Genomic DNA, 24,288 nt, shown 5'->3' on the forward strand with positions numbered 1-24,288 from the left:
AGCCCTAGGTCCTCCATCTTTGGAACCCTAGTCTAAGCAGGCTCTCCTACCCAGGCAGGTTTATACTCGGGCATGATCTCTTTACAGTTACAAAATAGCAGTGAGGACGTCAGGAATTGACAACTTAGAGATGCAGAAGTAGAGAAGAACTAGAGAAGTAGGCTTCTCTTTCTTGTGTCTCCTTTAAGAGTAAGAAAACTTTCCTAGTACTTCCCCTGAAGATATTTTTTCATATATCTCCAAAATTTCATTATATGTCTAGGTATAAGATAGTCATTGACTGGGGGAGAGACCACCATGACTGATTCAGACACTATCTTACAGGGCTCACTACAAAATTAACAGGGTTCAGTGCAAACTGAAAATGTGGTATCCAGGCCGGGGGGAGGGAAATTAATCTACTCTTCCCTTGAGCCCACCACCCCGGTCCACACTGCAGAGCAACCACAAGGGATTGCTGCCTGTGTGCCAGGATGCACAGAGATATCTCTAGTGTGTGGGGGGGGGGGTTGGTTGGGAGGCGCCAGCCAATTAACCTGTGGAACATGGCACCATCAGCTCGAGGTAGGAATGGCCACCTTCTCCCCTTGCACTGAGATTCTTTTTTTTTTAAATAATTAAAAAAAAATTTTATAAACATATAATGTATTATTAGCCCCAGGGGTGCACTGACATTCTTTTTTTTTTTTTTTTTAAAGATTTTATTCATTTATTTGACAGACAGAAATCACAAGTAGGCGGAGAGGCAGGCAGAGAGAGAGAGGAGGAAGCAGGCTCCCCGCTGAGCAGAGAGCCCAATGCGGGGCTTGATCCCAGAACCCTGGGATCATGACCTGAGCCGAAAGCAGAGGCTTTAACCCACTGAGCCACCCAGGCGCCCCTGCACTGACATTCTTAAGAGTAGGTGTCCAATCTACATGTGTGCTCAGGCCCCCACTATGGACGGTGGGTGACAGTGGAACATGGACTTTCCCCACCCGTCTTGGGATGGAAGAGGGTAGCTGAGGACCACATAAGTCAGGGCTCCAATACATGTACCATTGTTTCATCATATTTCACTTATAAAACACAAATGCAAAGATAAAGTTCTTCAGAATTTCGGGTCCGCGACCACAGAGCATTAAACCCCAAGTACAGGGCCTTTTGGTGCATGAGGCCTGAGTGACAGCATTGATCATACTCCTATTAAACCAGGGCTAAGATTTCCTTGGGATTGAGACTATGGCCAGCCACCCCTGACAAATATCAGGGTGGCTTCCTGAACAAAATGGGGCTTTGTCAGAAAGGAAGACATGGAACTAAATTTAAAAAGAAAGTTGGGAATAAGTTGGGAATCACCAGTGTCTGGCATTAAGAAGCCATGAACAGAGAAAAGGTAGTAGTTTGGAATATTAGCCCCAAAGTGCAGCTCACAAGAGCAGATGTTCTGAATTCACATTGGAAACTCCAGGATGGGTAGCGGCAAAGATTTATTTATTTAACACTGATTAACACTTGTCAGCTAGTAGGAAAAGTCCCTACACTCAAAATTTTACCTCAGATAGCACAAGACATTTATTCTAACTATATTAGTAAAGGTGCTTTTAGATTTTAGTGAAATTGTTCTTATTTTGACTCATATACCTAAGACATTTAATAACTGTTACATATATTACAGTTTCAGATAAATTTAGCCATGTATTACCTAGGTCATTTCGAAAGAATTATCAGGTAATATTTTTTTTTTCAGGTAATATTTTCAATAAAGATTTTGCTAGAGAATTATGCCCTAATGTCCTAACATATTTTAAATAATAAATTAACTTCCTATTCTTATCATTCTTGGGAGAATTGAGAAGAAAGTCATTGAAGTCATTTTCTGTAGGGCTTAGTTAATTCTCTGGTGAACCCCAGTTGAGAAAGGCTCAGGTACTTTGTTTAATTCAAACTACTTAAAAATAAAGATCACCACCAAAAAATTAAGTAAGCATATGTTTTATTGACAATATAAAAGTGTTGTTTGAAAGAATATATGAAGTATGAAAACCTTTATAGTTGTACCCTTGGAGTACACCTGCAAACAAAACATATCTCCCCCTTCCCAATTTTTATGCTTTTTATTTCTGTTTTCTAAATACATTGGCCAGAATGGTGCTTCTCTTATTAAAAAGCTTTTCTCTGTTGCTAAATTTAAAAAGAAATATAACAGCATGATTTTCATTACCTCCTCAAGTTACAGTGAAATTTATTTTTGAAATTTTAATTTGGAAAAAAGTATTTAGGAAGCAGTAAGATTATAGTGGAAATATATATGTTTTGGAGCTAGACAGATCTTGGTTCAAACCTGGTTCTGCCACTTATCAAGTTATTTCAGTTAAATTATTTTAACTTCTCTGGCCTGCTTAGCTTCTCTTTCAAATAGGGTTGAAAATTCTTGCTTTTCAAAGTCATTAACATTTCTTGAGTTTCTGCAGTGTGCCAAGCACTCTGCTATATGTGTTAAGTAGCTCTAATTCTCAAAACAAGCCTGAGAAGTAAGGTAAGAGAATATGGTTATATCCCAGTGGTAAGCATTTTATACAGGTTACTTGAGTAAGCAATGGAATTGTGTTTAAAATGGAACATTAGGGTCAAGGAGGGTTTTTAGGTTTCCATCTTAAAAATCTTGGATAAGTGAAATTTGCTTTCGAAATTGTGTTAGACCTCTGTGGATTGGTCCCTAACACAAAATAGGTTTAGTAGTTTTAGAAAAATTTTTCATCAGTCTCTTTCACTCTCATTATAAAATGGGGCTTTACAGTGATGTACCTTGTGGGGTTGTTTTAAGGACTTAAGGAGTTAATACTAAAAATATTGACTTGTAATAGCACTTGGCATATATTATATATTTTTTTCTTCTAATTTGCACAGGATTATGTGCATGGACTTGCTTTTTCTTTTATTCTCCCATAGCTTTTTAGACCATGCAGTTTCTTCTATGTAATTTTGAAAAATGTTAAGCTACTCATTTTTTTTTTAAGATTTATTTATTTATTTATTTATTTGACAGACAGACAGGCAGAAAGGCAGAGAGAGAGAGGGAAGCAGGCTCCCTGCTGAGCAGAGAGCCTGATTCGGGACTCGATCCCAGGACCCTGAGATCATGACTGAGCTGAAGGCAGTGGCTTAACCCACTGAGCCACCCAGGCACCCGCTACTCATTATTTTAACAATTAATGTGGTTTTTACATTTATTCAGATAAACATGGAAGTAAAAGAGGAAAGCTTGGGAGCTGCACATGTGCATTGAGTTGAATCCTTGATGTGGAAGTGTTATATACAATCTGGGGAAAACTGGGGTTGGCACAGTAGAGAACATAACTTACAGGAGTATGCCACATTAGAAATATAAACTGCAGTAAAAATGTAGTGTTCCTATAAAATATTAGAGGAGTGGCCAACTCTGTTGAATCTTTCTTAATAAAACTTCTTTTTAACTGCAAAACTACAAAAAATAGTATACTACAGCTTCCTGAATTTCTACCACCTAGAATTAACAAACTCTGACATTTTGGCGGTGATGGTGGTGATTTTACTTCAGACTTTCTTTTAATCAAAGAAACAGATATTAGTAGATTTTTTTTAAAATGGAGGTCCCCTTTTATATAGTTGGGTGAAACTAAACTGAAACAAATCCCAGAATTCTACTGGCTTTCCACTGTTTCTCACTCACATAACACTGCCATGTAACTATTCCTGGTTGGTAGCTGGCATTTCATGAGGGGATATAAAGAGCCAGACTCTTTCCATTTTAGGAATTTACCTCCTTTAGCACATGGTTTCCAAGGTCATGGTGCTCATGCATAATAAGCAGATGGAAAAGTAAAGAGAAATTGTGGAAGGTGCTCACACTGTTTTAGGTCCTTGGTCTTCATGTGACATGCCTCATTTCTGTTCATATTCCATTGGTGAGAAAGAGTCACAGGACCCCATCTAGATGTAAGGGTGCTTGGAAATATAATCCTTTGCCTCCCAGCAAATCTACAAATCTTTAATGAACAGTTAGTTTTCTCTGATATCTTACTTTGTTCAGCTTTCCTGTATTTTATATTTACCTTTCTTTCCAGAGGCAACTACCATCTTGAATATGTAGCATATACTTCAAGTTCTTACATTTTTGCTATGTGTATACATACTGCTTTGTGTGTGTTTTTGTTTGTGTTTAATTTTATGTCACTTTGTAACATTTTGATCAACATTGTGTTTTTGAAATCTAAGAACCTGAGATCTAGTTCATTCATTTTAACTGCGATATAAATATACTCCAATTATTATTTATACTTTTCCCTATTGATGAACTTTTAGGTGGTTTTTGATTTTTAATTATTATGAACATTAAGAGCACTAACATTCTTTATACGTGTCTCCAAGGACAAATGCATTTTTTGCCTAATATTACCTGGAACCTTAAAAGTTGGGTCAAAGACTGTGTGTACATACTCTGTTTTATTAGATACTGCCAAATTGCTCTCTAATGTTTTGACTTCATTTTACATTCAAAGTTTATGGTGGTCCCCATTTTCTCACATATTCATCAAAATTGAGGGAATTTTTAGACTTTATTTTAACAGTCTAATGTGGGATATTTTGATTTGTTTTTTCCTAATCTCTATAAAGTGACATTGATTATCTTTTTAATATATCAGTTGGCCATTTAGGCCCCTCTTCCATGAATTGACTGTTCATATTCTTCCTGTATTTTTTTATTTGTTTATCTTTTTCTAACTGATTTATAGTTCTTTATGTATTCTGCATATTAACTTTTTCCTACATGTGTTACAGATTCCCTCTTTTCAATTTATCTCATGTTTTACCTTTTTCATGGTAACTTGTCATGAAAGGGTTTTAAATTTTGATATAGTCAGTTGTGCTGCCTTTTCCTTTATGAGTTGCTATGTAGTCTTAAAACATGGTCCCCAAACCCTTTGACATTCCTCCATTCAGGGAAGTCTGTATCTCCCCTTAAATCTGGGATAAATGATTCCTTGAACAATAGAATATAACAGAGGTGACATTGGTGCCAGATGTGGGTGCCCAGGCTTTAGGAAACCAGCCTCTTCTATTTCCTGTCTCTTAGGATGTTTTTAGAATATAGCCATCATCCTGTGAGGGAGCCCAAGCCCTGCAGCAAGGTAACATGTAGACGACAAACAGCCTGTATTAATTTGCCATCTGCATGAGTGAGCCGCCTTGGAAATGGATCCTCTAGTTCCAGTCAGACCACCTCAGCGACATGGCATGGAGCAGAGATGAACTGTCCCTGCTGAGCCTTGCCCATATTTCAGATTCTTGAACAAAATTAATGATTATTATTCTTTGAAATCACTGAGTTTTAGGGTAGTTTTGTTATGCATCTGGAATAATAGTATTTTGTGTCTTATCTAGAAAAGCCTTTCTTACCCTGAAGTCAAACAGATATTTCTCTTGTTTTTATTATATTCAAAGCTTGATTTCTCATTTTGTAATATATCTGCAACTTATTTTCCTTATTGTAATAAAAAATAAAATAGAATTTAACATTTTAATCATTGCAAAGTATACAATTCAGTGACATTTAACATACTTACAGTGTTATGCAACCATTACCCCTAATTCCAAAAGTTTTCACCCCAGAAGGAAAACCTGTACCCATTATGTAACTTATTTTTTTGTATGGTTTGATATAGGGATCTAATTTCTTTTTGCCAGATATATAGCCAATTTTCCTAGTACGATTTATTGAATAGCACATTCTTTCGTCCATAAAGGTAAAATGCTTTCTCTCTCTCTGTTTTTTTAAAATTTTATTTATTTATCCGAGAGAGAGAGAGAGGGAGAGAAAGAGAGCACAAACGGGAGGGAGAGAAGGAGAAGCAGGCTCCCCACTGAGCAGAGAGCCTGATGCGGGGCTCAATTCCAGGACCCTGAGACCATAACCTGAGCCAAAGCCAGACACCTAAATGACTGAGCTTTTTTTTTTTTTTTTAAGATTTTATTTATTAATTCATTCATTCACCTGAGTTGTGTTTTTTTGTTTGGTTGGTTTTTTTTAGAGATTTTATTTATTCATTCGTTTAGAGAAAAGAGGAGGGTGTAAGTAGGCGGAGGAGCAGAGGGAAAGAGAGAATCTCAAGCAGGCTCTGCTCTGAGCACAGAGTCATTATGCTTAGGTGTTTTTTTAAGGGTCGTTTAGTCTTCTCAGTCCTCTAATATTTATAAAATATGTTACTTTGTTGGCCAGGCTTTATCATCTCTTTAGTTACTCTCTCCGTGTGTGTGTGTGTGTGTGTGTGTGTGTGTGTGTGTGTGTGTGTATTCTTTTCCCTAATAAACTATAACAGATCTCTGAATGGCCTTCTGCGTGACCAGGATGCTAGGACTTTCCAAAATTACATACTGGCTTCATTGAAACTTTATTATGCTTTATACATTTTAGTGTAAAGTCATATGTTCTTATGCAGATCAGTCTAACTATATTATTAATAAATATGCTTTGATAGTACTAGTCATATGTTGATTTGAAATTTTGTATTTGGCAAGAGAGGTTTTGACTAACATATGGCAGAAAAGTGGTCACATAAGGGAAAATTCTGCCCTCTTAATACCAGCAACTGGCAAATAGAATCCTCCACATTCATGGCTGGATAGAGAAGTATTTAATTTAAAGGGGGGCATCATCTGCAAGGGAAAACTATCCATGCTGCAGTGAACTCCTACCTTTTCTTTTTTTTATGGAAGCCTGGGCAAGTTGTTAAAACACTGTTTAGCCAGTCCATATTTCTTAAATGCTTTTTATTTTAAAAATGGGGTCCTATTTTTAATACTCATGCTAGTTACAGCCCATATTTTCACCAATGAAATTTTCTCTGCCATTTAATGTACTAATTAGCCGAGGGTCAAAATGCAGACAACAGAGGCTCTTACAGTAGCCACACCTAGAATGTGGATTTTTATTATGACTACAATTGACCGCCCTCTAAAATGTATATATTTTAATATTTCAAACAAAGTAAGTTGCAGACATTGTGATCAAGTATAGTCAGTATTTTTTTAAGTAAAAATATTTCCTAAAAGAGAAATATAGATATCAGTTCTGCCTACAGACTTTATTTGGGCTTTTAATCCATTCTGAATGTATGGAAGGAGGTCCATTTTAATGAAACAGGAACAGTCTTGAAAATATTAGTTCCTACCAAAGCATCATAAGCCTCAAATTCTGTTGTATCTTGGTATGATTCTCAGATATTTGAAGCTTTATAACATTGCCAATGTTAGAAAAATCAATTACTGTTGGTAACTTAATTTTTGGATAAAGGGGCGCCTGGGTGGCCCAGTTGTTAGGCATCTGCCTTCGGCTCATGTCATGATCCCAGGGTCCTGGGATCGAGACTATGGTTGGGCTCCTGCTCTGCTGGAAACCTGCTTCTCCCTCTCCCCCTGCTTGTGTTCTCTCTCTCTTGCTGTCTCTCTCTCTGTCAAATAAATAAATATTTTAAAATAAATTTTTGGATACAGCTTTTCAAGGTGCTTTATTGCTTAGTTTGTTAAAATAGAAATTAGGACATATATGTGTTTATAAATAGTGATGTTTTGCTTCTGTGCATAGAATGCTGAGGAATCTAAAAATAAAATTGTCAAAAATAATGTAATATCCCATAAATAAAATAATTTGAAAATATGTGTTATCTGTAAAAATTAATTGTATTTATTCTTTTCTTCATTTCTTATAGCTATTGTCACATAGCACACTCTATTTAAACGGTGTGATAGGCAAGCAGCTGCCTTCACAGCCATTGCCAGTACAGGAGATTTTTCTAGGCCTTTAGCACTCTTCTTTCATCTGTAAGGACAGGCAAGGCAGCTGTCTTTATGTACTGGTGTAGTGTTGGCATGGTTTGCTAAGGCAGCTGCTGGTCTGACTTCACAGCTGGGGAAATAGCACTTGGTATTAGCAACAAAATTTAACAGAAGTATGAAAAAGACAATTGACAGGGGGAAGTCTTTTTTAATCTTAGATCTTGGCCAGTTCAAATGGAATGGGGCTATTGATTCCTCCTAAAAATGTAGATAATTAATGGAAGGATATTGAAGTAGTTTTAATAGAGTTTCCTGGGAGCCTTTTCCTTTTTTTTTCTCCTTTCTTCTCTTCTTTTCTTTCCTTCCTTCTTCCTTCCTCGCTCCCTCCCTTCATTCCTCCTTCCCTCTTTCTTTCTCTTTCTCCTCCCTTCCTTCCTTCCTTCCTTCCTTCCTTCCTTCCTTCCTTCCTTCCTTCCTTTCTCTTCTTTTTCAGAATCTCCCCTTCCTAATTTAGGACTGGGACACACAACTAGGTTTTTGGTTTGTTTTATTCAGATGTGGGCTACAAAGTCAAAATTCCTTTTATCTGTAGACAGCATATGAGGAGTTTTTCATATATTAATCATGATTGTAACAGCTGGTTAGAAAATTTAAGAGTATTTATTAATTTTTTAATATTTTAAAAGACCAGGTAATTAACTTTAAATGATAAAATTGCATAAATACTGGTATAGTGTTTCCCAGAGATCCCAGATGAAGTTCGTGAACACACTTGAGAACTGTTGGGTAAATTCACATTGACCCCCTCACAGCTCTGACTTTAGGTTTCAGGACTGGTCCTCTCAGCTTTGTTGACAGAAATTTCATGAGAGAAACTAGTGTTACAGAACCAGAAAAATGCAGACATTGCCTGCAGTTGGGTATTTAGCCAGAAATTTGGGGATAATTCTGGTATTTTGAGATTCATCCTCATTCTCAAAATCCCAGACATATCAGTCATGTCTTTAATTTGAGGAAAGTCAATTCTTGAAACTGAGCTATGCTGAGGTAGGTATAAAGCACTGTTTTTGCTATTGACAACTTGTGAATCTCTTGAAAATGTGATTTTATTTCTGCCCTTTTCCCACCACACTTCCTTGAGTGTGCAGCCTGGGTCGGCCAAGGAGTTAGGGTGGACTCTGTTGCCATCTATTTACCTGCTTCCTGTGGGATTAAAATACAGTCCCTGCACCTTCTCAACAACTCAGATATGTTCTAGTTTTTACCCTGCAGTTTTAAGTTCACTGTGCTCAGCTGTCTTGTCATCCAGTAGGAAGCTGTGTGCACTACTTGAGTCTTAGATTTCCGGGTGATTTATCCAATTTAGCTTATTTATTAACCTCCTCAACAAATTTCCTTGCCAGCTGACCACATTAAAATAAGTTAAATGCACATACTATGCTTTCCCTTCTTTTTAAAAATTTTATGTATTTATGTATTTATTTATTTAATGCACGCGCACACACACACACACTTGCACACACACACACACACATAGGGAAAGGGGTAAAGGGAGAGAGAATCTCAAGCAGATTCTGTGCTGAGGGTGTGGAGCTTATCCCACGGAGGGCTTGATCTCCTGAGATCATGGCCTGAGCCAAAACCAAGAGTTGGATGCTTAACCAGCTGAACCACCCAGGCACCCCATATGCTCTACCTTCTTCCATAGCAGCTGGTCAGAGTAATTAGCATGAGCCTGAACATGGAAAACAATTTTCCCCTTAATCTCTTTCTCTCTAATTTCTAATATCCAAGTCATAATTTCTTATGCTGAATAATCAAACAGAAGATGCATATATCTGCCTTCTCTTTAGGTCTGATTAAATTGTTGAAACTGTTTTCCAAGTGACTTTGCTAATGAACTTAACTTTTAAACACTTAAAACCAAACCTTTCAAGATTATGCTAGCTAATTTGACTTATTAAAAAAAAAAAAAAAGGTGAGTTTAAAGTCTTGGAAGAGCTGTGTTTCCTTATAAGCAGCATGTTAATTTAGGAGGACTAAGGGCAGGAGGTTTGACTAGGTGACATCTCAGAGAGCCTCAAGAATGTAATTTTTAGACTACATTTAGTTTATTTTGTTCCGCAGATGTCTTTCTTAACAATTTTGTATTGTGGGGAAGTGAACATTGAAGATTTCTGGCTTAAATTTATACAAACACAATGTGTTACATACAGAGAAAATAGAATAGCAGTTTCATCTTTGTAGTATTTGAGCATCTTTTTTCAATTGGTGATCTGAAAGAATAAAGGAGGTAGTGGATCAATATGTCACACTGCCTCATTTGCAATTGAGGAAGGACTAGAAGCTTTGAGGATTTTCATGAAGTTCTTTAAGATTTGATTGATTGATTATGAGCAGAGGAGGGGCAGAGGGAAAGAGTCTCCAGCAGTCTCTGTTCCGAGTATGGCGTCTGATGTGGAGCCTAATATGGGCCTCTATCTTACAACCCTGAGATTATGACCTGAGCTGAAATCAAGAGTCTGAGGCTTAACCCACTGAGCACCCCCCAGGCACCTCTTTCATGTATTTCTTTAAATTATTAAATTTATAAATTAACTACCAAAGATTATATGTCTCACTTTTTCTTTTCTTTTTTTTTTTTTTAAAGATTTTATTTATTTATTTGACAGACAGAGATCACAAGTAGGCAGAGAGGCAGGCAGAGGGGGGGGGGGGAAGCAGGCTCCCTGCTGAGCAGAGATCCCGATACAGGGTTCGATCCCAAGACCCTGGGATCATGACCTGAGTCTAAGACAGAAGCTTTAACCCACTGAGCCACCCAGGTGCCCCTGTCTCACTTTTTCTTAAAGACATACTTTTTCCTAGCTTCTCATTAATCTGATTTAAAACTTAAATTTTATTTTTAAGCATAGGTTTATATCACTGATTTATGTATTAGTAGGAAAAAGATTATACATATTTACAAAGATGGCTTCTTTTCAGGTATTTCAATACTAGCTCCAAAAAATCATGACATATAATCAACATTGTGAGCTTCATTGCTTTTTCACGTGTGAGAAAACTCTTTTCAACAATTCTTTCTACCCCAAGGGTACTATAGATTGTTTGTACTGTCAATACTTTCCTCCGTTTCTTTTGTCCAATACAATGCACCTCCTTGTCCCCTTTTTTTAAGAGTGGTGGTAGAATTTCACCTACCATTTAAAATGTAGATGGTGCATTGTTTGGAAAAGTCGGCTTTGAAAAAATAGTTTAAATCTAAGTGAATTATCACCTAGGTTGTGTGTGTACCTCGACCAGCAACCCGATACTGTGGGAAAACTACACGCAACTTTGGAGATGGTGAAGAAAGAAAGGCTTTGCTGTACAGTTTCTTTTGCTGTGAAATAGCAGCAGGGCTTCTTAATCATTTGTCTGTTGTACTTTCAGAATCTGTAGTATATAACTCATTCTGCAAGACTGATGTCAAAAGCATAATATATAGGAGAGACCTTAGAAATAACTTGTCTAGAATAAGGCTCCTGTGACAACAGCTCTTCAAAACAGAGAAAAGAATCTGAAAATAATGTGACGTTCTAAAAACAGTGGCCACAGAACCTCTGAATTAGAACCTGGTGTTTTCTTCCCAGACGTTTCTGCTTGATATGTATCTGTTAATCTCCCTCCACTTGTAAAGGATGAGAATATCTGTGGATGAGGCCTCTACATCAGCCTTCAGTCCATCATCCCCCAACTGCGTCAAGTCCTTGCTGAGAACGAAGAATTGATATTTCTGGCCCTTTTTATAAAGAGCTTCATCTACCCTTATGAACATGTATTTCTTAGTAAGATTATTTGGTTTCCTAGCAGAGAGGAGCTTAGAAGTGGTTTACTTCTAAAAACCATGTGGGAAACGGAGGCACATTCTGGCATCACAGGAGGAATTGAGAACATTGTGGAAAGACACCAGGAAACTAAAAGGTGCCCTTCTTAAAAGGAGTTTCCTTAACAGAATACATAGTAACAGTTTCTTAATGATGGTGGAGACTAGGCTGATTTTTTTTTTTTTTTTACTACAAAAATAATTTATTGCTTGCACAATACATTTTTACATGCAGTTATGGTCACAATGATCTAAAAGAGCAAGTAAGTATGTGTATCTCTGATTAGGTATACTTTCTGCCTTAAAACCATCATGTAGGCAAAAGGACCAAAAATATAATGGACTGATTGATGGCATAAAATGTTTGATTGCCTGACTGCATCATGATGATACTTAAGGAATCAATGTGTATCTCAGCCAGCAACAACTTTATTGAAAGAGTGTCCTGCTTCCAAATGTGTAAGGATGTGGTGTGACCACAAAAGATGCTTTTTTTTTTTCAGTCTGAGCAAAATTATCTTGAAAGGATAAAAGTATTAATGAAATCAGGTGAGGTAATGAATCCATTCTGAGGAGTTTGTAGAGAAACTCTGCCCTGATCTTTCAGTAAGTGTCTCTGAAACTGATTGCTGGTCCATGTGGATAGAAATGAAAGTCAAAGCAGTAGTCAACACAGAACACCCCAGCACCCTCCTTCCCACTCTCATAGCTGGCTCAGCGTATCCAAAGATTCCTCTACTCCTGGATTTTATGTTAAATGTTTGGCTTCGCTTAATAATTGTAAGTATATATGAACACTATTTTGGTTTTTTTTAAATTTATGTATGTAATCAAATCAGAGTTCCCTAAACAGAAAATCCATTTATATCACTGAACTGATAGTCCAGTTTCTCTAGAAATCAATTAGGTCATAATGTGACAGTCTAATTAATGTACTTTTTTGACAGATTTGCAAAAAAAGTTGTCCTACCAATTCTCCTCGTTAAATTTTTACAAAAAAAATTTTTAAGCTTATATTTAAATTTTAGTTGGTTAACATACAGTGTAATACTAGTTTCAGGAGTAGAATTTAGTGATTCATCACTTACATACAACACCCAATGCTCATCACTAGTGCCCTCCTTAATACCCATCATCTACTCAGCCCATCCCCAACCCACCTCCCTCCATCAGCCCTCAGTAGAGTCTCTTATGTTTTGCCTCCCCCTCTCTCTTCTTTTTCCCCATTCCCATCTACCAGTTTTCTTATGTCAGACACTTCAGTTTGGATTTAACTTGCTTGAACAAGTGGATTTTACCAGTGTCTTTGGGGAGAGAGGAAACACTGGCAAGTAGAGTATTTGTGATCTGGAGGCATTCAGTGCTAAAACATCAACCCGTAATGTGTCCTGTAATGTTAGCATTCAGTCATTTTGCTTCGTTTGACCCAGTAACATAGTGAAAAGAACAAAGATGAGAATCAGAGAGATTAGGGTTTGAATCTTGAGCTGTACTATTCTTTATCTGTATGACTTTGGGAAAGTTTTTTCATTTGGAGAACGGTGATAGTAACATCCACTTTTGAATTGTTTGTGTGAAAATAAGTGAGTTAACATGTAAATAGTAGGGGCTAAATAAAGCTCCATTTAAAAAAAAGTCCAGTGTTCAGTGAAGGGCTATGTGTTTCTGTGGCATATCCCCTACCTGTGTCTTGGTAATAGGTTGTCCACATTTAACTGGGTAGACAAGCATTCCCCACAGTACATTTATTTAGTAATTGAATCAGAAAGTGTCTGTCATTCTTAAAAGTTGTACTATTTGTTGATAGGTCTTCATTTATCTAGTTTGCTATTATGCCTTTTTTTATGAACATGACTTGGTGGTATACTACTGAACACAAAAAACAGATTAATTGGCTTTTATAATAATAATACTTTAAAAATATAACATGAACTCTGCTTGTATATAGTGAGGAGAAATCCAGACCACAAACCAGGTACTTTTTTTTTATTGCTTTTTTGGTGATGGTATGTATGTATGTATGTATTTATTTATTTATTTATTTATTTTAAAGAGCATGCCCTTGGGGCCAGGGCAGATGATAAGGGAGACAATCTCAAGCAGGCTCCCCACTGAGCACGGAGCCTGACAAAGGACTCTGTCTCAGGACCCTGATATCATGACCTGAGCCAAAATCAAGAGTCAGATGCTTAAATGAGTGAACCACCCAGGTGTCCCTCCAATGATGGTTTTTATTTATTTAATTTATTTTTTTAACAGTGCTGGTTTCTAAACACCATGTAGTAAATCAGTATCACTTGCTAGAGTACAGCTCTTTCTCATTTATTTAACAGCTGCTTTGGAAACACTTTTTTTTTTTTTTTTTTTTTTGGCCACTTTAAACAAATTATTTTATTTTTTTCCAAAAGAAATACATAGGTTAGCAGAATCACAAATAGCCATGTAGTTTAAAACTAGTTTACAAAATGTGTCATGGAAAAAGAACAGTGTAACTCAAGGGATCAAGTCCATATTTTACATGGTTTCAGAACTCATAGATTTCTCTTTGTAGCTTTCTGGCTCCTATGCAAGATGTCATAGGAGAGTAAACATATTAAATTTACTGTAAAGACTCCTTTTAAAATAAAAGTGGTAAGTGATTTTCTTAATAATCCAGTTTTATTTTTTTATTTGTATTTTTTGGAAAGCTTTTATTTGCTTATTTGACAGAGAGAGAGATCACAAGCAAGCAGAGGGAGAGGGAGAAGCACACTCCCCTCTGAGCAGGGAGCCCGATATGGGGCTCAATCCCGGGACTCTGGGATCATGACTTGAGCCGAAGGCAAATGCTTAACCATCTGAGCCACACAGGTGCCTCTTTAATTCAGTTTTATAGTGTAAGGCAATGTCAAACTATGAAAGGTAAAAATACACTCTATATCATCTTTGATTTAAGAAATAAAAAAATTCCATTATTTTCCACTTACTCCATTTCTACCAGTAATGACACACACAAATCATAGTTATCTGTTGTTGTTGTTGTTTCAGTCTACTGAAACTGAGAGATGCACATCACATGGACTGGTCTTTCAGGCCATGTAAAGCAGTGTAAGTCAGCTTTATCTTCATTAAACTTTCTGAATTGTAATTTTGTGATTGTCCACTGTTACTTAAAATGATAAACCTTGAGATTTTTCCATTCCTAGTCCTTTAGGTACTAATTCTCCCTTCCTGTTTGTCTCTTGCTATAGCTTTCATGTGAAGTTTTATATGATTTTCAGTGGAACAGGTTTTGAAAACACATAATGTATCTTTTAAAAAATTTTTTATTAGAGAGAGTGCGCACACATGAGTTGGGGGGAGATGCAGAGGAAGGGGGAGAAACAGGCTCCCCACTGAGCAGGGAGCCTGACACAGGGCTCCATCCCAGGAACCTGGGATTATGACCCAAGCATAAGGCATAAGCATCAGAAGGCGGATGCTTAACTGACTGAGCCACCCAGTGCCCTGAACACATATCTTTAAGAAGAAATGAGTTATCCTTTATTTCCTTAATGATAATAAATTAAATTTTGGTATTATTTAAGAAGGCAATAATTTAGGGGCTTTTTACTGGTTCTGAAACTAAGAGCATATTATGAAATAAAGAAACTGGTCATATCACCATGAAATAATACTATTACTAACATTTTAATTTTCTGAGCAAGGATATTATTTTTAGATGATTTTTTAATTAATTGATTTATGTGAGTGAGGAAAGGGACAAGGGAGAGGAAGAGAATCTCAGGCAGACTCCTTGCTGAGCACAGAGTCTGATACAGGGGCTCTATCTCACGATCTTCAGATTATGACCCGAGCTGAAATCAAGAGTCAGATGCTTAACCGACTGGGCCATCCAGGCGCCCTAGCAAGTATATTTTTTTAAAAAGTGGGTTGCCATCATATCTCATTTTTTTTGTTTATAATGATTTATTTGATTATAACATTTTGTATTTTTGTAATATTTATTTGGTCTAAATTAGTTTTTTGGGTTTTTAAAAATTTTTTATTTATTTTCTTTAATTTCTTTTAAGTCTTCCAGAATATCTCATATTTTATAACCTACTCTTTTCATTTATTAACTATATAGTAAGAATACTTTTATCATATAGTCTCTTAAACTATATTTTTATTGGTTGTATAGTATTCCTTGTAGAGATGTATCCTAATTTATTTAACAAGTGTGCTATGGTTAGATACTTGGCTGTTTCTAAATTATTTGTTCTAAGTAAAGGTATAGTAAACATCTTGATGCCCAACTCTTCTCACTTGTTTTGGTTAAAATCCTAAAAGTAAAATTGCTGGGCCAACTGGTATAAATACTCGTTTTACCAAATTGCTCCCTAGAAAGGTAGTACTGGTTTAAAATCCCAGCCAGTCTATTCCTTCACAAACTTAGGTATTCTGTTTTCAAATATTAATCATATCAATAGCGAAAGTATCTAGTTTTAATTTCATCTATTTGATTATTAATAAAATTGAGCATTTTTGTTTGTTTGTTTGGGGAGCAGATAGAAGTTGTGGGCCTAACATGTCATTTATCTCTAAGAAATTCCCAGTTATATTCCGTATTCATTTCTGTCTTGTTGTGCCTTAATTTTTTTTTTTAACTTCTTTAAGCCCAAATACTGATTCGAGGTTAAGGTAAACATAACAGAAGTCTTTACCAAAATATAATATTCTTATGGAACTAATAGCTTATATTGTAAATTTTCTACAGGGTATCTGTCATTTACAAGGTTTTTTATTCTTGAGAATATATTGCCATTCTTTTATATTTTATTTGAATTTATGACTTTCTAAATATAAATAAAATTCTAAAATATTCTGAGAATTGAATAGCCTCTTTGTATTAGGGAACTCAACTTTAAAGTCAGCAATTTTTAGATGATCACAAGTCTAAGATCAAATGAAATCAGAAAACAAATTAACTTTATTATGTGTTCAGGATGTAGACTCAAAGTAATAATGGATGGCAGATGTAGTTGTTTGACTGTCATGTTAAACTAACAAACAAACAAATAAATAAAAGGGAAGAGGAAAGGAATGAAAGACAATTTCCTTACCAAGCAATCACACAGTTTATTGTCTAGGAAATAAAAAAAGAAGAAAACAGAGCCAGTGCTGTGTACTGTGGAGCACACAGATGTTCCTCTTGGCAACCATACAGTAGTAGGCAGGACTGGGGTTTTCGCAGACATAGAATGTGAGCCTTCTTTGTTGGAGACACAGTGTTGCCTGTGGTGGGAACTGCTGCAGTGATGGGAAAGTATCGTCATGTATTGTTGGATTGCTGTGATTTTCAATAGAGACAGTACATTAAAGTAGCTTTGTGGGCAGTGGATTGTTTCAGCCAAGCCTGGCTCGTAACACACTCCTCTTGGCAAACTCTATTTAAAAGGTAGAGCTGGCAGCGTTTTGTGGTCATGGAGCCTGTCCCGTCCTTGGACATCGGAATTACTTTTTGCTAGCACTAGTTTTTAACAACCAATTTATTTACTGTGACCTAACAAAGGAGTTTGCCACTATAAAGCTAGAACTGTAACCACTTTTCAAATGGAACTATTTCTTTTTTTTTTTTAATTTCTTTCATTTTTACAGTAACCAAACTAGTCTTTTTCAGAATTGTTGGGGAAAGTATCTTTTTAATTGAGTTGCTGCTGCTTAGCCTGCTTGTTTGTTTAGGATAAGGTTTTGTTACAGAATAGAAGGTGGAAAACATACATGTTTTATATTAGCATTGGCGTATTTTTTTTAATATATTAAGTACTGTATTGTGAAATGTTTATACCATATGTTTAAATCTAATCACTAGAAGGCAAAAGTAAGTATTTTTTAATTAGCCTGCCACTGTTACCTGTCCTAGTCTTCCCTGTGGTTTACTTGAAGTAGAACAATTAGCTGTGCTGTACTAGATGCTAACAAAGATTTTAACTGTATTTTAAGGTTAAAATTTAAACTTTAAGGATTGATCCTTGAATTGCTTTTAGTTGCCCTCCCTTTCCTGCTTTTATGTTAAATATAACATTGAATGAATTTTTATGGCCTTTTAGTTGCTTAGATAAAGTCTAAACAAGAAAGGAGACTATCAAAAATCATAGAGACTGGAACCCTTACAGTCACCCCTAATTAGATGGGATTGTTGAATAAGAGATTGAGCTAGTATGTTCATGGAGGCCTAGTGCTTGCAAGAGCCAGAAAAAAGTGAGACCCAGAGAAACTAACCAGTAATAGTCTCTTTGTTTGTGAGGAGTCGGTCCTAATTGATTTTAAAGCTCCTGATTCTCACATTTAAGTCTCTTCTGTGACCTTCAGTCTCATCAAATCAAAGCAACATTCATTATCTGAGTTCCTACTCTGTTGAAGGATTCATCAGATATGATCCTTACCTTGAAGAAACCTACATTCTGGTTAGAAAACAAGCCATGTACTCATTCAAAGTTGTAAGTAATGAAAGATTTTAATAATTCAATACTAGAAGTCATACCTCAGAACACTGCTTAAATGGCCAAATGACCTACATAAATGATAATTATTCTTAAAACTCAGTAAAAGGTATATATCTTTAGGCTAGGGTAGGCAGAGAGAAGCCTTTTTCATAGAAATTGGGTTTTAAGGGCGCCTGCATGGCGACTGCCTTAGGCTCAGGTCATGATCCCAGGTCCTGGGATTGAGTTTTATACCAGGCTGCTACCTCAGCAGGAAGTCTGCTTTTCCCTTTCCCTTTACCCCTCCCCGCTGCTGATGCTCTCTCTCTCAAATAAATAAATAAAAATCTTTAAAAAAGAGAAAAGAAATTGGGTTTTGAGGTAGGTCTGGATTTTCTCGTCTGCCTCACTGGTGAATTTCCACTTACTCTGTAAAATTTAACATAAATACCAGTTATTCTCCCTAGGGAGAATGTCGTAGAGAAATGTCCCTGACATTTTTTTCTCTAATAGGCCTAAGTGCATTTACATATACCTCTAGTATAGTATTCCATATTTTGTTATAGTTGCTTATCTCTCCTGCTAGACTTCTGAGCTCCTTAAGATCACAATTATTCTTCATATCCCATGTATCTGTGTGGTATATACAAATAGGAATTCATATGAAAATAACACATTGTTACGGACTGAACTATGTTCCCCCAAAGTTTGTATGTTGGAGCCCTAACCCTTAATGTGACTATATTTGGCAAAAGGACCTATAAGAAGGTAATAAACGCTAAGTGAGGTCATTAAGGTGGGATCCTAATCCAACGGGATTGGTGTCCTTGTAAAATGAGAAGAGACACAGGATCACTCTCTTGCTATGTGTGCACTCAGTAAAGGCCATGTGAGGACATAGTGAGAAGACAGCAGTCTGCAAGCTGGGAGCATGATCTTTCCAGAAGCCAAATTAGCCAGAACCTTAATCTTGGACTCCTAGCTTCCAGAATTGTGAGAAAATAAATGTCTGGTGTTTAGGACACCCAGCCTGTAGTATTTTCCTATAGGAGCCCAAGCTGACTAATACATACATATATAAAAAATAAGTGCAGGAGTAATACTCCTTTGGAAAATTTTAGAAGCCCTGCAACCCTAGATCCCACTGCACATCTTTGAAAACTGTCAACTGTTGTCTGTCTTCGTAAGGATTCAACTCTCTATCGCCAGATTAGTTTGCCTGCCTCAGAGAACCTCACAGCCGGGCCTATGCCAATTATGATAGGAAATAGGTGGTTGTGCACCTGCCTAAATTGTTTGTGAAACTAAGAGGAACACAAGCAGTGTATTAAAGAATCAGCTCAGCTCTCCTCTGATCCTGAATGACTTAGAACCCAGGACGGGCAGTATTATCTGTGGAGCTAGATCTGGTTGCTCTAAGTCTGCAGTTTGGTATGCCAGCGCAGCCTAGATCTCACGGTGCATTTGCCTGTGGACAAGTTCCACCCAGTGTCTTTCCATCCCTGTCCTCTACAGTTCATTTTCCAAAGCACAGCCCAAGCAGTCTTAAACAGAAACCTGATCATGCTTTTCCCTTCTACTTGCGCTTTTCATGAACATCTAAAAAAAAAAAAAAACAAAAAAACAAACCCCAAACCTTTTACATTGGTGTATGAAGCCCTGTCTGGCCTACCTCTCTGCCTCTGGCTCCTACCTGTCTCCCTGTCACCCAGGGCTCCCCAGCCATACTGGTTTTCTCTTGCTTCTCCAATCATGCCAACCTTGTCTCACCTTTGAGCCTTTGCACTAACCGTGCCCCTGCCTGAAGTGCTCTGCCCCCATCTTTACATAGCTGACTCTGCTCATTCAGGGATCCACTTAAATTTGTCATTTCTTCAGAGATTACTTCCTTCACCACCCAGCCCAGTGTCATCCGTCTCCATCGTATCACCTTATTTTAATTTTCTCTACAGCACTGACTCCTCTCTGGTTGGTTTATTGTCCTTTTCTACCACATTGTAAACTCTGTGAATGCTGGAACCCCGTCTTACACACTGGTTACTCCAGCACCTAGAACAGTACCTGCTGCAGCTGGGCTTTTCAGAAATACTTGTTGAGTGACTAAACCAGTGAACAAATGGACAGGTTTGAGTGCCAGATCTAGAGCAAGCAGTCATGCCAGGCCCATCCTCCTCAGCGCTCATACTCTGTTCCCATATGCCTAGTCACATGGGTCCTGCTCTCAACAGAGAGGTGCTCTAGGGTCTAGAAACACACTTGCTCCAAAGTCCAGCTGCTATTGCTTATCAAGATTAGTTAATTGACATCCATCAAAAGTTAAATCCGATTTCTGTGAACAGGGCATCTTTGGAAACTTTTTGTCAACTATTCTCCATCCCCAACAGGCGTCAGCCCCCTGCCACATCAATTTGCCCCCTGCAGTAAACCCTACAGCTGGACCTACATTAATTGTGACAGAAAGTAGCTAGTTATACGCCTGAAGTATTTATTTGTTAAATCAGGGTGTGTCCTGACTAAACTTTTATGGTATTCTCTTGTGCAATCTTGCCAAAAATCCTAGTAAGGTAGGTACTATGGTGATTCCTATTTCACGAAAGAAGATAGCCTTGTCCAAGATTGCATAATGATCATAGAATTGTTCACATAAAATGAGAAAATCAGGAAAAAGAATTGTTCTTAAACACAGTCAGTTTGTTATCCAAGGTTTTAGTTATCTAGTCAGCAAAACTGTAAACTATGGCTTTCTTTAGCTGTTAATATGATGTGACATTTGTTCTCTGAACAGAATATAGCTGCTCATTCATGTTTTCTTAGCAAGTTCAGAAGTTCCAGAATCTTGAGATTTTTTTTTCTCCCATTTTGTAGGCACTGATTTAGAAAGTCCATATACTCTGGGCAAGGGAATCTAGGTGCAGGTAATTAGAATTTGAGAGGGGAACTGAGTGCTTGTCAAAGTTAAGAATTTCTTATTAAGGACCACTAATCCTTTTTGATGTAAAGGGAAGAATTAAATCACTGTGCTATCTTGCACTGCTTTACTTTAAAGACATAATTTATTTAACAATACTTATATTAGTCAAAATGCTAACGTAACACTTCTTACAGAATTTTAGTCTGTTTTCAATGTTGTTTTCTGGGTAGTAAGAACTTTAAAATAATTTCATTATCTAGCCCCAAAGAAATAACCGGAGCCTCCTATCAAATAAAAGCAAAAAGCAAACAAAAAAGCTTTTATTTTAATTGTAATTATAATAGGTGCTTTGATTTTGGTTCAGAGATAATCAAATTTCTTTTTTTGCAGAATTCCATTCCAAGATTTTTGACTTGACAGTATTTTACTCTATTAGCATTTAGAGCAAAATCACTCTAGATACCAATGTTCTCAGAAACAGTATCTTTTCTTAAATCAGAAGGAAAAAAATTTCCTGTGATTTCCTCCATTAATATACAAAACTACCAGTTCTCTTTCCAGCCAACTTTGTTAGAAGCTCTTCTTCATAGTAACCTGAAGTGTGCTAAGTTGGCCATCCTATAATTTCTACCCGTTTTTCTTATTTCTCTTTTTTGGAGGTACACAGAATAGATGCATGAAATAAATATTGTGACCTCTTTAATATTAAAGCCTTTCAGATTCTTCACTCATGTAATAAGATCCTCTTGTTCAACCTGCTAAATGCTTTCCTTCCCTTAATTCATCATTCAACATAGCATTATTTTACCATCTTCTTTAGGATAGACCCCAAATAACAATGACCCTATGATTGTGTTACCCAGGTGGATGACGATTCTCTAGATATAGTCAGAGAAGTGAAAGGCGATTGGGATTATTATGTGAAATACACATTTGTACTAATTCTGCCAAAAATTCCATTAACTTTTGGGGTTGCAAAGCCACATTGCTGACTTTTATTGAGCTTGACCGTAATCTAAAACTACAGTATCACATGAAATACCTTTAAACTAGTTAGTTTTCTTTTATATTTCTGATTTCCAGCTTCTCTAAGCTTCTGTGACCCCAGTTTTTAATTAAAGGGCATGAATTAGAGTGTTTAATAAATATGCCCAGATTTGGAGGTGCAAAAGGCAGATATCAACCAAAGCTTGTCAGTGTCAAGTCACAAGCTCTATTCCAAGTCTAAGGGTCTTTTTAAAACCAACCTAACTTCAGTATTGGCCTGTGATAGGAGTTTTGTCTTCCACCCCCTGAACCTTCTACCCTCCCTCCACCTCCCCCTTCCATCTTCTCTCCTCACTGATGCTGGTTCTTGGCCTACACTGGAGATTGTTTAAAAATTTGAAACACTCTGAATTATATGAAATCTGAAGTATGGGTCCAATTCTTTTATAAAATATTTTCCTTTCTCATCCTTGCCAGCCCACATAAGCTACTGCAATAACCATCTGTTAAGAATTTGGCTTTCCAAGAGTGCCTTGGTGGACACCAAGTGGGTTGAGCCTCTGCCTTCAGCTCAGGTCATGATCTCAGGGTCCTGGGATGGAGCCCTGTGTTGGGCTCTCTGCTCAGCAGGGAGTCTGCTTCTCCCTCTCTCTCTCTCTCTGCCAGCTTGTGATCTCTGTCAAATAAATAAATAAAATCTTAAAAACAACAACAACAAAAAAAGGCATCTGGTAGTCTCATCTCTTGTTGAAAGGGTGCAGAAATCAGGACCAATCTGCTAAAGTAGTTCTATGTCCCACCAAGGTAGAATATGGCTCTTGAATCTGTGGGATTGGTAGGGGACAGGATAGATTCTTTCTTGTTGGTATCCCCTTACCTCATAAAGATATTGAGTAGGTATTTGTTGAAAATTTAATAATACTTATTTAATAAGTAATTAATTTAGAGAGAGAGAAACAAGAGAAAAAGGAAAAAAGGAAACTCTGAAAATGGGTTGGTACAATGAATTTAGAAGTCTTCTGTTTCTTAATGTAGTCAAAAGTGCAGAGAATTAGGAATCTGGAGAGAGAGATTCTACCAGTAGAGGAAATAATCAAAGATGTTTTAGAGCTGAGGTAATGAGATAACATCTGCCATAAGATAATTTTTTGAAGTAAATTTATTCTTGTTGTATATATTAGTGTTAGGTTTTCAAGCACTGTGGAAGTGATTTTGAAATCTTTTGGTCATGAAAATACATTCTTAACTGCAGTAAATCTTACATAGCCAACATAAAATGATTCAGCCCTTTGCTTAGATGAAAATACATATTAATCTCTTCAGTATTCATAATGGCAAAACAACTTTGTTCGTCTCATATTTTTAAAGTGCAGTTCTAATTTTGACCTTCTACATAATATCTGTACCGCATGCACTTGTTAGGAAATTAAAGCTCGAATTGGGCAAGATTCAGCTTGGCCCAGAAACTACCATGAACGATTCATTTGGAATTTGATTGAGACAAAGACTCAGAGAATCTAATTTATGAACACATTAGCCAGTGCTTTTTGAACGAGGTCAGGGGACCAGACCCATTTAAGGAGCTTTTTCCCAAATATGCATGAATCTTCGGCTCTACCTCATTGATTTTGATAGAGTAGGTCTGGGTTGGACCCTTGGCATCAGTATTTTTAGGAAAAGAAAAAAGAGAAGAAAGGGGGGAAAAGTATAAAAAGCTTCCATGAGCAGTTTTATGCCTTCCAGTTCTGACTCCCTGTAGAGTCAACAAATCTGTCCCTATAAAATTATAAGGTAATTTCTGGATTTCATTAGCCCCCCCTCCCTCAGCTCCAAATTCAAACTCAATGCCTTCAATGAGTTTTATTTTCCTTTTGTTTCTTTTATATACATTGAAGATTGCTACTAGACTTGTTCATTTGAACAGTGTTCCAGTGACTTCTATAAATCCATATTTGAAGTTACTATGCTTTCAGTTGTCTCTTAATACTTTATATAAGTATGAATATGGTAAATTCCATGATGGCTAGTATTTATTGAATATGTATTATGTGCCAGGCACATTCCATACCTTATGATGCATGAAGCTTCACATCAGCTTTGCCGGGTGTTAGATATTACCCTTCTTTTACAGATAAATGAACAGTCCATTCACTGAGTCAAAACTAGATCTTTCTACAATGATACAAAGTTCATACTCCTTCCTCTGTTCTACACTGACAAAACTTTTTTCTGGCAATACATACGTGTATTTGCTTAAAAATTATATACCCCAAAATATATCCACT

General features: G+C 36.8%; 1 protein-coding gene across 2 annotated transcripts in view; it reads left to right on the top strand.

Moving 5' to 3' along the window:
* Nucleotides 1-24,288, top strand: part of MRPS28 (mitochondrial ribosomal protein S28) — a 110,840-nt gene that overhangs the window by 74,782 nt on the left and 11,770 nt on the right. The window contains exon 3 of one of the 2 annotated variants that reach the window (XM_059166157.1): nt 14,687-14,746. The exons of the other annotated variant lie outside the window; for it this stretch is intronic. Within the exon in view, the coding sequence (XP_059022140.1) occupies nt 14,687-14,746 (60 nt within the window). The remainder of the gene's footprint in view (nt 1-14,686; nt 14,747-24,288) is intronic. 2 annotated transcript variants of the gene reach the window in all.

The sequence above is a fragment of the Mustela lutreola genome, chromosome 3, assembly GCF_030435805.1.
Source record: "Mustela lutreola isolate mMusLut2 chromosome 3, mMusLut2.pri, whole genome shotgun sequence".
Taxonomy (NCBI): Eukaryota; Metazoa; Chordata; class Mammalia; order Carnivora; family Mustelidae; genus Mustela; species Mustela lutreola.